At 48.1% G+C, this 13,568-nt stretch overlaps 6 protein-coding genes across 6 annotated transcripts in view; 3 read left to right on the top strand and 3 right to left on the bottom strand.

Moving 5' to 3' along the window:
- PPTG_21574 (hypothetical protein) overlaps nucleotides 1-356 on the top strand; it is a gene marked incomplete at both ends in the record, with an annotated part of 751 nt that extends 395 nt beyond the window's left edge. The window contains one exon of the mRNA XM_008898384.1: nucleotides 133-356. Within this exon, the coding sequence (XP_008896632.1) occupies nucleotides 133-356 (224 nt within the window). The remainder of the gene's footprint in view (nucleotides 1-132) is intronic.
- A 1,876-nt stretch (nucleotides 357-2,232) lies between these two features.
- Nucleotides 2,233-3,027, top strand: PPTG_04131 (hypothetical protein; the record flags this gene model as incomplete). The annotated part of the gene is made up of 2 exons (XM_008897958.1): nucleotides 2,233-2,503; nucleotides 2,630-3,027. The coding sequence occupies 2 exons, from the start codon at nucleotides 2,233-2,235 to the stop codon at nucleotides 3,025-3,027; spliced, it is 669 nt and encodes a 222-aa protein (XP_008896206.1).
- Nucleotides 3,028-8,378: 5,351 nt separating this feature from the next.
- Nucleotides 8,379-9,078, bottom strand: PPTG_21575 (hypothetical protein; the record flags this gene model as incomplete). Its single annotated transcript, XM_008898385.1, has 2 exons — nucleotides 8,379-8,413; nucleotides 8,949-9,078. The coding sequence occupies 2 exons, from the start codon at nucleotides 9,076-9,078 to the stop codon at nucleotides 8,379-8,381; spliced, it is 165 nt and encodes a 54-aa protein (XP_008896633.1).
- A 1,219-nt stretch (nucleotides 9,079-10,297) lies between these two features.
- On the top strand, nucleotides 10,298-11,308 carry PPTG_04132 (hypothetical protein; the record flags this gene model as incomplete). The annotated part of the gene is made up of 3 exons (XM_008897959.1): nucleotides 10,298-10,712; nucleotides 10,740-10,885; nucleotides 11,045-11,308. 3 exons carry the CDS (start codon nucleotides 10,298-10,300, stop codon nucleotides 11,306-11,308), a joined length of 825 nt encoding a protein of 274 aa, XP_008896207.1.
- Nucleotides 11,309-11,699: 391 nt separating this feature from the next.
- PPTG_21576 (hypothetical protein) lies at nucleotides 11,700-11,972 on the bottom strand (the record flags this gene model as incomplete). The annotated part of the gene is made up of 1 exon (XM_008898386.1): nucleotides 11,700-11,972. The coding sequence occupies one exon, from the start codon at nucleotides 11,970-11,972 to the stop codon at nucleotides 11,700-11,702; it is 273 nt and encodes a 90-aa protein (XP_008896634.1).
- Nucleotides 11,973-12,606: 634 nt separating this feature from the next.
- Nucleotides 12,607-13,406, bottom strand: PPTG_21577 (hypothetical protein; the record flags this gene model as incomplete). Its single annotated transcript, XM_008898387.1, has 2 exons — nucleotides 12,607-12,694; nucleotides 12,772-13,406. 2 exons carry the CDS (start codon nucleotides 13,404-13,406, stop codon nucleotides 12,607-12,609), a joined length of 723 nt encoding a protein of 240 aa, XP_008896635.1.
- Between the last annotated feature and the right edge of the window lie 162 nt (nucleotides 13,407-13,568).

Raw genomic sequence — 13,568 nt, forward strand, 5'->3', positions numbered from 1 at the left:
CCCATCGACAAACTGTCGCCTCGCAAGCGGAACCTGAACAAGCGCAGCCATATCCCCCACTTTGGCCGCTCGAGTTACACATTCTTTCGCCTGACCGAGCCTCGTATTCAACGGAAAATCCGCCGCCTTCAGCCCGCCAAGGCTCTACGGACCAGGCGTTGGGTCATCTTCCGCGACAAGAACACGAGTATTTAGCAATGCCCGTGGAGCGTAACCTCTTGCAGCAGTTTGAAACGCCTCACAGCATCTATCTCCACCGCAAAGCATCAATCCACCCCACGATAGCGAACGCCAAGGGCGTGCCAACGAGATACGCACTGGAGAAGATGAGGTGCCCGGTCATGGATCCGATGTAGGTCGAACTCAAGTAAGTGGCCACATTCGAGAAGGCCATTTTTGCATGGAAGCCGTACGGTAAAATACCAACGGATAAAATTCGGAAGGAGTGCACGCTTCCACCGATGCACCTATCGATGGTTCCTCCATTGCTAAGAGATTAAAATCCAGTTGCCGCTTCTTTCATCTCAGCTTGCGTTTTAGGAAACCGAGGCGTCAATATCTCAGCGTCATTTATAGCGAACATAACACGATAGACAACACGGTAAAACGTAGCGGTGCTTACCCCTGTGATCACGCGAATATGAAGGTAGCTGCCACCTCCCAGCCAGGATAAAGCGTATTGTAGCATTACAGCTGGACTTGGAGGGGGAACGCCTCACGACCGACGCATCGATTGGTAGTAATCTACCACCAAATAAGGACCCAGAATGCAGAGAAGGTCTTCGAAAGTCGCCAAATCCATTCTGTAATATCTCTTGAATTCCTTCTCTTTTAAAAGAGTTGTAGCGTGAATTTTCCGTGACAGTCGCTCTCGAACAACAGGATCACACCTTTGCGAGACTTGTAATCGCTTAAATGCTACAAATAACGAGACTGCATAGCTCTTCGTCGTCTTTAAGTTGGCGCCGCTTTCAAGTACTTGGTGAAGCTCGTCTTGGTGGCTGGAGAGCTGTTTCTGCAAGAAGTACGTGCCATTGATTCCAGCTCAGAAGTCAAGAAGGTTTGGGGGAATTTAAAGTTAAAACAATTTGATTGGATAGAAACACACAAATATCTACATCCTTAAGAGAGTGCATTAATTGGACAAAAATGCAAAACGCATAGCAACGCATGCGTCCAAAGTGTACTGTCCATGGTACACTTAAACAGCCAATCAAAACGCAAAATGCGTGCTTCCGACGCATGCGTCGAGAAAACGCATCGGTTGAGAACGGGCCTTAGTCTTCATAAACACGATTTGCGTGGCGACGTCGCAATGAAGATCAATGTCACGGGCTTCCTTGCCTAAGAGAGGTGCCATCCCCAGGAGCACCGTTCCTGATTACTACTATGACCGAAAGCACAAGTGACAGCCAAATAACGCTCACTTTGAAATATCCACCCGATAAAAACTATACCAGATTTGGCAGGTGAATATTCGTGGATTACACGCAGCACTTCAGCATATATTGCGCCGATGTAGTTTGCCAGCATGTCGTAGCATATCTTACCCAGGGGCATGTAGCGTCGAGTCAGCTTGTTCGCACAGAACGAGAGTGGCAGATTCACTCCACCCCAGCTACCCAAACGCAGTGATACTCTTCTTGCCGACAAATGACATGAGCATACCATTGTTTCCGCCTTTGGAAGATGTCTAGCGTGGCCTCATAGGGTGTTGGTTTTGCCCGTGAGAAAGAAGATTATAAAGCAACATTTTGCGTCTTGTTTGCGCTGTGCGTCGGAGCGATAGCGATAGTAGCCCACGCATTCGTCGTTGTCGTCAAAAACCGACTTGAAGAACACGTTACAGGTCTGCTTCGGCGTGTAGGAGGAAACAGATGAGCGCGCCGGAGATAGTAGAGAGTCCATGCTAGATATCGCACATTGGAAGGGAGGAATGAGGTGGGTTTAAAGCTCAAGAGAAGATTCGCAAGCAGTAGAACTTCGATGTCCTTTAGGCAGTTCAAAGAACGTTGCTTTTGATTGGCTAATATTGTCATATATTGTTTAGAAACCCCTGCCGGTATAAGCCGGTATCGGGACAAACCGACGAATACCGAGCCCGCTCCAAAAGGCTTGACCGAATACCGCAACCCCCGCCTACCCGCAAACGCTTAAATGCTGGTATATCGGTGTGTACCGATTTGATTGCGGAGAGTTGTAGAACATAGCAGACTGCAAACAGTGGTGTCTATGGCGAAGGAGAAGCCCGAGCGCGCAGCCGTAGTTGCTGCTATTGCCCAACGACATTTTCCCCCGGCTCTTAAGTACCCTGAGAGACAGAAGGACTCGTTACTATCGACGTGGTTTGCGTATCCTACTCTCACGTGGGCCCCAGAGTGTCTAACGCCTACTCGAAAGCCTAAATGCATTGTTCAAGAGTGTCCCTGTGAACCGAAAGTCAAGGAGTACATGCAGCGTACTGTAGAGGACGTGGAGCACAAAACGTATTGTATTATGCAAGGTATACATGCTCCGGTTTGTCGGGTCGTTCGTTTTTCTAATATTGATGAAGATTACATATCCTCGTCGAAAATGCTGCTTCTCAACTTTCCTTACTTACTAACTTACAAAAGCGGCATCTCTGTAGAATTGTTTGACATTATATTTGACAGTATGCTGACGACGAAGGGTATTGCAGGTGCAGTAAGTAACATTAACCGGCGTCGGCAAAAGCGGTACTATCGTTTATTGGCATCTGCAGGCGTGGCAGTGGAGATACGTCGCGTAGTGGAGGCCGCGTATGCACCACCTCTTCCACCAACAGAAGAGCAGTATATGGATAAGAACGCGTGTATGGACTCTGAAACGCTAAGAGATATTTGGCTAACTCAAACTAACATTTACATCACCCTCTGTGAGGCCCAAATGGCCGATACAGTATGGAATTGTGCCATTAAACTTGATCACTTGCAGAAGTTTTGCAGCAAGTTAAAGGTTCACGGCGCTGATGACAGCAAAATTCAACCTGGTACTAGTTCAAAATGAGGTAGGGCAAATAATGGGAAGAGCATTAACCCGTTCTGAAAATCATGCCGAAACAGAAACAGTTTTGCGAGCACTTATCGAAAAGCTGAAGCCTGGTGTCGAAAGTACTCGGGTATGCATTTGCGATAATCCTAATGCGAACCGCAATCTAGCCCAGAAAGTCTTCGGCGAGGCAGTCGCTGTCAAACAAGATCCATTTCATGTTATTCAACGATTTACTGAGAAAGTTAGAGAACTTGCCAAACGAAAGTGGCTGGCTGGGGAATTATCGGCAGCAATTTACGATATCGAGCGCAATCTTCGCGCTCCAGGGGATATGGAGGTAAGAGTACAAAAGGTGCTAGCTAGTATCTCACAGTCTAGCGTAAACGTGAAAGAAGCCGAGTGGAAGGGGTGCGTAGCTACTAATTTGGAGCAGATTCGGCGTGGAGATATGTACTTGAGCGATATTCAGTATGTAGATGAAGGCGGAAACACCCGAATAGTTTCGACCAGGCGATTCACTCGAAGTAGCGCAAGTTACTTGATCGTGTTGTTCATCTTACAGGTACGGAATGCAATACTTGCAATAGGCTAACTCCATTTTGAAAATTAAATGGTCTACGTGTAGCACAACTTGAAGACAGGGGCAATAAATCACCGCAACCCAGCTTACCCAAGCTCAGACTCGTACTCGTCAGCAGCTTATCTCACTCTTTTTCGCTGTTCAAGTGATCCGTGGTTTCGATCTCAGCGTCATTCTGTTTAGATCTGTATAGTAGCAACACACACAAAGCAACAGTAGTCAGCATCGCCCGGGTCAAAGGCTTGTGGACTACTCACAGGAAGCATCGTCGCCTACAAGGTGTAACAGCGTCGGTGTGGCGGCGTGGCACCCCGATTGTTTATCTCTGAGCTCTGTGATTGGAACTTGAGGATGTCATGGTGCTGGAGTGTTTTTATACTTTGTATTGGTAATAAAAAGAAGGGGTGTCACTAGATGTGCGGGACAAAAAGCAGGACAAGTTAAAGGTCGTCGACGGTGAGTAACGGTCTATCAGGTGAAAAGCGGTCCCGGGACACCCTCACGAATACCGGTCAAGCCCCCTCCAAAAGGCGAGGTTATGCTTTACAGTAGCCTTTCTACAATAATATGTGCATTGTGCCAAACATCATTTTTTGGACCCATTATGTTGGGGGAGCCACTGTTTTATTGGAAATGCATAATGTATGGCAGGACTTTTTACGGAAGCATTATTAATGCATAAAAATGCGGGTCTTGATTGCCAACACCAATGCACACCTAGCCACAAATTCTACTTGCCACTGCCAACAGTTTTGCTCAGCTTAATTCCGAAGACCCAGTCTCAACCAGAAGTCGTTCATACAAGCCCGCCCCCACCATCTCCCTTTTTGTCGAAGCAGATGCTTTTTTGCTACTTTTCGCCGTGCCTGGACGCCAATGAGGCGCCGACTGGCTATTTTGTGCAAACTTTAAGCTCAGGCCGATGGAAGAGGTAAAACAAACCTAAATCAGCACACATCGGCTCCAGCACCCCATCTTTGAGGTAGAAATGCTAGTAGCTAGACGAGGAAGGGCGTAGTCACTTCTGTCGTGGACTAGTTAGACAGTCCCAAACCGGGTTGGCTCAAGTGGATCACCTTCGGTAATTTGTCTTTGTCCTTCTGCTAGTAGATGAGGATGCAGCGGTACGTTTATGGGTGGACTTGAGGCTTAACGCAAGTTTCGTACTAACTTTTTTTCATGTTGCTTTACTACTTGGTCGATACACGATTCTATCGAACTTTTCCTCAGAAATGCTAGCGAGACTATCTCCAGGCAGTTAAAATTGAGTCGTGGCAGGAGTGTGGTGGTGGCCAACTACGTTGGTGCTGTTTAATCGTGTGAGTGAGGTTGTGTGGTGGAGTGGGATTCGCAAAATCGCGTTGCGATCCACTCAGACACACAGTGCCCTGGACTGCCGACTGACGGAGGGGGTACTCCGATAACCGTGGAGTTGCTGAGGGCTCACCTTGTGTACCCGTCGGCGGGGCTGGCTACACTCCTCTGGTGGACTCGATGAGAGGCTTGGCCGTGGGTTGGTCTCGTCTTGGCGGGACGCGGGATGGTTTGGGGTTGGCGTAGCGTGGATACACTTCAGGCTACGCGCCAGGTAGGTTGTCGATCTTGATCGACTTGGGGTGTGCTTGTTCCTTTACGGGGGGTTCCTTGTTCCTTTACTTGCGAGGCTTGACCGCTTCCTATAGCGGGGAAGTTGGGGGCGAGAGTGGAGACGATCGACCGGCCAAGCTGCAAACTCCGGTGATTGACGCGTGTCCTTGGTAGAAGTCTTGAACTGAAGACACTTGTTCTAAATGAGGCAAATTCCACTCTGTTATTCCTTTAAACCCTAGCAGGACACTACCTTCTACCCATCCCATGATTGCTCAAACTGGCCCTTTATGGTACCCATAAATGGGTACAAATCAGTCGATCTACTACCACTTCGAACCGGGGTTATCGAAATGATTGCACCATTTCGGACCAGATCGCATCGCAATGATTGCACCTCGTCGATCCAGCCTTGACCAGAAAGACGGTGCCTCCAGAATGATGGCTCGAGTCAGAATGATTGTTCTGGTTGCGCACTTGAAGTAGGCGACCCCTCGCAGCTGATTGGTCCATTTCCATCCGTCTCACATTCTCCAAATTTCTCAAGCGCTTCACCACAGTTGTGTGTGGTGTTCCAAAAGCTTTGGCTGTCTAGTGAAATTGTATCAGCATCTGTCTACTTGCAGTGGCCGCTGTACTCGATGAGTACGTCTCGGATAGTTTATAAGGATCCTCTAGGAAATGCGCGCCTTGAATATTGTAAAGAAACTCAAGTGTAGTCTAGCTCAGCAAATCGAAGGATAAAAAGATTTTGCTTTAATTATTGAGCATACTGTCGTGTCAATTGCGCCAGGAATGCAGCAACATTCACGGGGCTTTCTCTTTGAAAAGGTGGAAACCGTGAGTATATCAAGGGACTCCAGGTGTATTATTTCTCATTACTTCGCCGTTTCTGCTTTTAGTGACTGCCGACTGAAAGTGTTCGCCTCTACACATACACGTCACTATTGCGACTGTTACAGTATCTCTGGCGAGCAAATCTCGCCTAGATGTCACATTACCGAACCCTTCAGCCGTGGAAGGTGAGATAATGGTCGTGTAATGAAGGGCTCGAAGATAATCAAAAGCAATTACCCGTACCTACTATGACATCGAGCACTGTTGCAGTGGGTCTTGCGATGATTGCAAATCGTCTTTGATGTTTAGGTGGCAGTGCGGTGTCGCTTAGCGCGGCTGTTGTAAAAGAGATTAAGGTGTTTCTCTTTACTGCTGTAAAAATTGTGGATTCCAGTTTATGGCTAAGTTTCATTCTGACCGAGATTTTCAGACAGTGAGTTTATTATGGCTAAGCTAAACAACCTTTGTGGCTCAGCCAGATGAGCGATCGAGCGGTCTTGCAAATTTCGACTATACTCGAAATCATATGCTAACGACCGACCTTGACGAGTGAACAGATCACTCAAATGATTTCACGAGCAGTCACTCCATGTCACGTCATTCCCCCATTAAGCGTCTTGTCTCCCGGAGGTGATGGCGCTGCGAAACGAAAATTAACTTCCGTCTATTTCCCCACTCTTTTGCGTTTTTGCTGATCATTCCGCGGAGCGCGGAAATGCAAAATCTGGTGCAGATCGCTGAATCCAGTTGCTCCTTGCGAAACTCAAGTAACGTGTCTTAATCATCCCATGATCCAGTACTGATCAAGCTTGAATCAGATGATACAGCCATCTGTCAAAACAAATCGTTGGTGTCATCTATCGTGCACAACATTTTGTACGTCAGCGTTAGATGGATGTTGCAGCTTTCCGCGTAGATAGTAAAGTTTCGTCAGCTTAAACTGAACCAGTGTTGCTTCGTTTAAATGTTGTGTGTATACTTACACAGAAGTATTTGCAGTAGATGAAATCGAAAGTAAACTTGATAAAAGTTTGCGCCTTTTGACCATATCGGCCGGATATATATGCCCGAGAAGAGGCATAACGCGAAATGGGGAGAAGCCGTCAAGTTCTCGCTTTCTCTTCTAACGGTACGACTGTGGTGGTCGCTGTAAACGGGTACAAGCATACGTCTCCACGACGTTTCAGCTGGGGGGTATTTTCAATGGCACGGAAGGGTACACTGCCTGTGGCTTGCACTCTTGTGTAGTGATGGCCGAGATGCTGGGCAGTCGGTGAACTGTGTTCAGTGCCTAATTGAGGTGTGCTTCGCGGAATGAGGCCATGATAGTCTCCCAAATATGTTTGGTGGATTGGAAAGATTAGTGAGGGAGGGGAAGAGGCTTCGAGGAGGTAGAATCGTATCTTGGCGAGATGTCGGCGGGGATGGGGGCTTTTTTTGCCTCTTTGTCGGATGGTCGTTCTAAGCTTTCACAGTGCCGCTACAAACGATAATTCGGGTCGCCTTACACCCCCTCTGCACTGCGAGCAGGTATTGTATGACTCTTAAACCCTTTAAGGGTGCGTTGGTGATAGAAAATTTACTCCTTGTATTTCCCTCGGTGGACTTGTGGCGGTGGTAGCAAGGCTAAAAGTAAAAGACTACAGTCAAAACAGGGTTCCAGAATGATTGGTGCTCAAGTTTTGGTACAATATCTTATTCTTTCTGTTGCAACAAATTGTCGGCGTTATTTATCGCAGATTGAGATTAGTTCATTTAAAATACACCTTGTTTCGCAATTTATATTAGTGCATTCAGTGCAGGTTTTGATCCGTATAAGGTACTTTTTTTCGGCCCCATGGTAACGTGTGGCAGGGATATGGGCCACATCTCAGATGTTGGCGAGTTTGCCACCTGGGCGGTAATGATGTACAGTGAGAAGAATTCGGTGCTACGGTAGCACCGAAATTTACCCAATTGTACACTTTATCGGTTAGTTATTTTCAGGTCGGATACTGGAAGTGTGTGATGCAGAGGTCAGATGTCCTATCAGACCTTATTTCCAGATTCTACCAGATATCAGACCCTTGCAAAAGCACGTAAGCGTATTGAAGTGGAACGAGTCATGCCGATATGAACAGCGGTCCCCCGTGCCTCCACCCCCAGTTAGACACTTGATGAGGTCATTTCACTCTCATATTTTTCTTCAACAGCATTGGTCAAAGCGTCGTGGCTGTTCCTATTATCAATATCGATGTCTAAATTATGCATCTCCCTGTCATCTTCGTCGGTGCTTGCGTCGTTAGGCTCCATCAAAAACTCACTTGCTCCTTGACAACGAAACAATCTCGCGCTGTTATCCGTGAGCATTCTACCACGGACATTAAGGTAGTAGAGGACGTACTCTCGCACGAGAGCCTAGATAGTGGCCACAAACATCGCCATACAAGGGTGAATTAGTGGTTTAAACGTTCTAATGGGTTGCTCACTGGTGTGATGAGGCGCTTGGTTAGTCCGTGAACATTCCACAGAGCAGGGCTTATATCGCTAGCCATGTGTATTTAAAGTAACGTCAAAGTACGCTCCATCTCGAGCGGATGTAGGCGACTCCACCATTTTTGCAGTATTCCTTGGTTTGACGCTTCACCCACCGTATACCAGAGCTTTGATTTGATTGACGAGCAAAACAGCAAGTATATCGAGAGCCCCCGTTGTCAATGCTATACTGTGGGCTCTGTTTAAGATACCAACGTTTCGCATATTTCTGCGGATGACCTGCTTAAAGTGCCGAAGACATCAGTTTCGGGAAACGTATCTCCGATCACGTCAATAGGGCACGTTCAAAAGCACAAATAGACTTCGTAGCATCAAGCTGGTGGTCAACTTGTTTAATGAAATGACACAAGGAGCTGTAGTTCGATGAGTAGTGAACACGCAAAACACAGCTACGTACTTCCACGACTACCTGTCGTGTACCATAACTGCGATACCTTGTTGAAACCAGCCCGACGCGTACCAAAAGACGCGGCAAACAGCGGTGTGTCGCTTACTTTACCAGCGCGAATATGTTGGGATGCGCCCATATTCTGCTTAGCTGTTCACTGTCGTTGAAGTCATCGAATTAGCGAATTCGAAATAAGTTGGGAGGGGGGGGATTACTGGCACGCGACAGCCCAGATATCTCCATGAATCGTGTATAGTGCCCCCATTGGTAATTGCGAGCACGGTACATCCTGCTTAGTACCCGCACTCGAGTGGTCTCAATAAGAACTGGATTCGGGCCTGCGGCTCGTTGACGCGGGGTCAAATAATCGCGGTAGACCAAGCAATGCCGCTTTAATTAGCCCCACATCAACACGTTGTTGCCCCCATCCCCCCCAATATCTTCGTTATGGCAACCCTATCAACTACGATAGCGGCCGCAAATCGAGACTAACGGAGGAGTTCCGCCTCGACCTCAACCACGCCATCGAACTTACTCCGCTCGAAGTCCAAAAATATAAGTCCAGCCCCATACATTAAGTTGTTCGAGAATCTAAGTCTAAGTTCGGTTCGTCCCACCCGAACTTAGCATCTTTATTGCTTTCTGGTAGATTCTATCACTACAAGCAAGAGAGCTATCTGTCAACGTAGCTTTCCAAAGATGGGGAATGGCGTAATTGTTACTTCCATCAACGTCCATAGAAGCCATTAACACGGACTGTAGGGAAACGAAAACGCTGTCCAGAGCGCTGAAATGAGGCTGCTTGAATGCTTCGTCGACATTGTTGACCAGATCTTCGATAGTTTTAGCCGCTCTCTTGACGTAAGGTTCCTCCTTTTACTGCGCACGCCGTCGGAGTTGGGGGCTCATCTGGGCTTTTTGCGAAGGAAAAAAAAAGCAAAAATGAGAAATGAGGCCGTAATTTGGTGACCGTACCTCGTCAACCACTCATTCAAACTGAGCGCGAAAATCACCAAATGAACCGCTGTGTTTTGTTGCTTTTTTTATCAACCAGTCACGAATAAATTTCACTTTTGACGCTAAAGCGAATTTTTTTTCTAATCCATGCCTTATATTACCGAACGGAGGAAGTACAATTTACGAGACAGGAAAATCATTCGCCTGAACAAAACAATAGGGGGTTTCAAAATTTAAAAAAATTGATTTCGAAATCGTTCACGATTTCGTGCTGTGCCACTGTCCCAAATCGGACGAGGTACTTCATCAAAATCAAATGCAATTCCCTCCAAAATCCTTCGACTCCCTCCGAGAGGGGGGGGGGGGTTCCCCTCGTAGGTTCCAGTCGCAAATTTGCCACCATGGCAGCCAAGGGAGTAAAGAATCGAGGCAAAGCAAGCGATGATGCGTCGAAGTCCCATCTTCGAATTGAAGATCTCTACGCAATCGTCACCTGGCTTGAACATCCACCTAACTTCGTGAAGTGCTTTGGGACAACCGGGAAGCCCTCAGTGGGGAAACAGTCGACGAAAACCAGCGGTTTCAAGGAGATGGACAACACTCTGTTCACTAGCAGCAAGGGGAAGTTTAGTCTTAAGCCTCATCAAATGCGCAACCGCTTTACTACATACAAGGCGCGCTACCTACGTACGAAAGAGTATGAGGACTCAACTGGTGCTGGTGTAACAACAGAGGACGCAGCGAAGGGAATTCACACGCTGAAGCAAAAACTTGACTTGATGTGCCCTTGGTACGAGAAAATGAACGATCTTTTTGGTAAGAAGTCTAATGTTACCCCACTAGACTCTTTTGATTCCACCGAAGTGGAGGAGGAGGGTTATTTGACGGAAGGTGACAAAGACAACGAAGAGGACGATGGCGGCGAAGGAGGTGTAGGGGGCGAGGACGAGGAAGGTGATGAGGACTTGATGTCTGTGGCTGATAGCGAGGTTGGGCGAAGGATTCTGCCTCGACCACGTAGCCTGAGCTTTTCGCTCAGCGATGCCTCTGACGCAATAGGAGAATCTTCACTCCACGATTTTCCATTGACTCAAGTTACTCCTGCGAGCGCCACGTTGACTTCCCAAGAAGTACACCAACCTTTCCAGGTGACCGTTGCTTCTGATACAGTGACTACAAGCAAACGATTGTTGAACGACGATACACGGATGTCAGCTTTACATAAGTCACAACCCTCCAAGAAAGCTCGTCTTGCCCCACCTCCAGCTACTTTGAGCACGTCCCCACAAGATGCACGTGGTAGCGGTAGCAGAATTGCAACTGCAATGAAGCAGGCAGCCGAATCAAAGGCGAAAGGTACGTCTACACTCCGTGCCGTGAATGTGCTACTTACTAATCCACACTTTTCATGAGTTACAGTTGAGAAACTACGCCTGGAATTTGACAAGGAGAAATGGTCTAGCGAGGCTGAAAGACAATCAGGTAAGGCGTGGCAGCTTGTTTCTTATGCGCAACCACGACCATTAACATTGGCATCTTATACTTCAGATCAACAAGTCCTGCAACGGGAACGGCTAGCGTTCGAAAAGACCAAATGGGAAAAGGAGCGCGAAGATAGACGCTCTGAGCTTAAGCAGCAGCAACGATTCAATGTCTTAAACTCGTTAATCGAGAAGGGTCACAGTGTCGAAGAAGCTGAAGCGTTCCTTAAGCTGCTTTAACGGCGTAAACGATTGGAGTTCTGGCTAAATAGCCGATAGCAGCGTGTCCTTGAGCTACTAACTCCCAAATACAGTCTCGTTGCTACAAGTGAATATCATCATGTCTCCAAAAGAACAGCTCCTGGTTCTGGCAGGCCTGCGCGCCGCTCAACTTGGTGTACGAGCACATGAGCGTGGCGCCGTTGCCCTTCTGCAGAAGCGTACCTGGAGCAACCCAGTACAACACCTTCAGCACCTGCACGTCCACGATGCTGTTGACAGCGATGCCACTAGCTCCAGAGTAGTACGGACCAATCTGCTTGGGGTTTGTAATTGTGCCTTGGGCCTGCGCAGACGTCACGTCCTGCACACCCATACGAACGTTCAGGAACGAGTCCTCGCTGTACGACTGCCAGATGCTGCCCCCGACGCAGAAACTTTACACAGGTACCGTGCAGACGCAATTGGGAAGAGCTTGACTTTTGCTTGTGATCGCCCTGCGTGGGCAAGCCCGTGGCGTTCTGGACGATCACCACCAGCAAATAGTGTTTTACATCCGCATCCGCCGTAAGCTACGTCTTCGCGTAATAAGTGTGATAGGCTTGATAATCTCACGGATTGAGCTACGCGCTTCACGCTCAAAACCATCAGCACCCTGGTTAGGCGGATCGGACTCCAAGAACATTTTTTCCAACCATCCCCCAGCCGTGCCATCATATTGTGAAGTACACAACACCCAATAGCCCAGTCAATTAATTGTGTCATTTCTTGTTCCGAGCGTAGCTGATTCCGCAACTCACGTAATGAAGACCATCTCCCTTTCAGAATTCCAATTGCGTGCTCATTCCGCACTCTAGACATAGCTAAATAATTGTTGAACTCTGCGTTGTCGGGTTGATCTGCAAGCGGAGATTTGTATGCTGGCAACACAGTCTGCAATAGTGGGTAAGCAGAGTCGGCTAGAAGGAACTCCCCACCATCAAAGAAAAGTTCACTCTCGCGATAGATTTTCATCCGCTTAAACACATTCGAATCAGCGCATGACCCAGGACAGCCGCAATGTACCGCAATAATTCTCTTATCGCTGTCACACACAACCTGCATTGACACTGAATACCTGCAAGGCAAAGCGTTAAATATTTACGAAGCAGGTCCATGCACGCCAATGCCCATACCTTTTCTTTCTATCCCAGTAACTGCTTCCATCTAGTGCTGGGCGTTGTGAGAGGGGCAGTGTAGTGCCATCAATAAAGCCAACGCATCCAGGGAAACCCTCTGATGCCATAACGCTCGCAACCTCCCGTCGTCTGGCTCGTGACGGCCACGCAATCCATTGCGCACGCACTGCCTTGAGAGCTACAACGACTCGCTTCGTATACGCTACCACCGACCCAGCAGCTATATTGAACCGCCGGTGAAATTCTCCAACACAAGCAGCATTTCCATTTGCTCCGAGCCGGGCGAGTGCAACGGCAATCTGTACACTCGCTGGCCGTTGTTTGTGCGGCGCATCGGTGCCACCGGAATTAAACACAGTGTTCCCTCCGATATAGTCGTGTAGAGCAGCAAACGAAGACTTGGAAACCCGCGTAACCTGCCGGAACTCGTTCTCTGGGAGTGCCAAAAGCTCATCAAACTTGTCGTCTCGGTGTGGGGCTCCTATACGATCGTAGAGATACCTGCTTGTAGCGACGGATAGATATGTCGTCCACAGCATATCTCTCTCTTCGGCGTCGTCGCCTACGATACTGAGGGCGCAGGCTGTGTCCAGGTCGCGTAAGAGCTCGCGTCGCTCCGAGTTGTAAGGCATCGAGAAAGGGGGGTCTGCGACGAAAAAATGATTTGATGGAAAATCGAAATCGGATGCGGTCCAGGTCAAATCAGAGTAGTACACCCGACCAAATCAGAGTGGTACACTCGACCAAATCAAAATCATTTCGCAGGGACGGCCGCGACCAAATAAGACGCTGAT

Source organism: Phytophthora parasitica (genome assembly GCF_000247585.1).
Source record: "Phytophthora parasitica INRA-310 unplaced genomic scaffold supercont2.6, whole genome shotgun sequence".
Classification (NCBI taxonomy): Eukaryota; Oomycota; class Peronosporomycetes; order Peronosporales; family Peronosporaceae; genus Phytophthora; species Phytophthora nicotianae.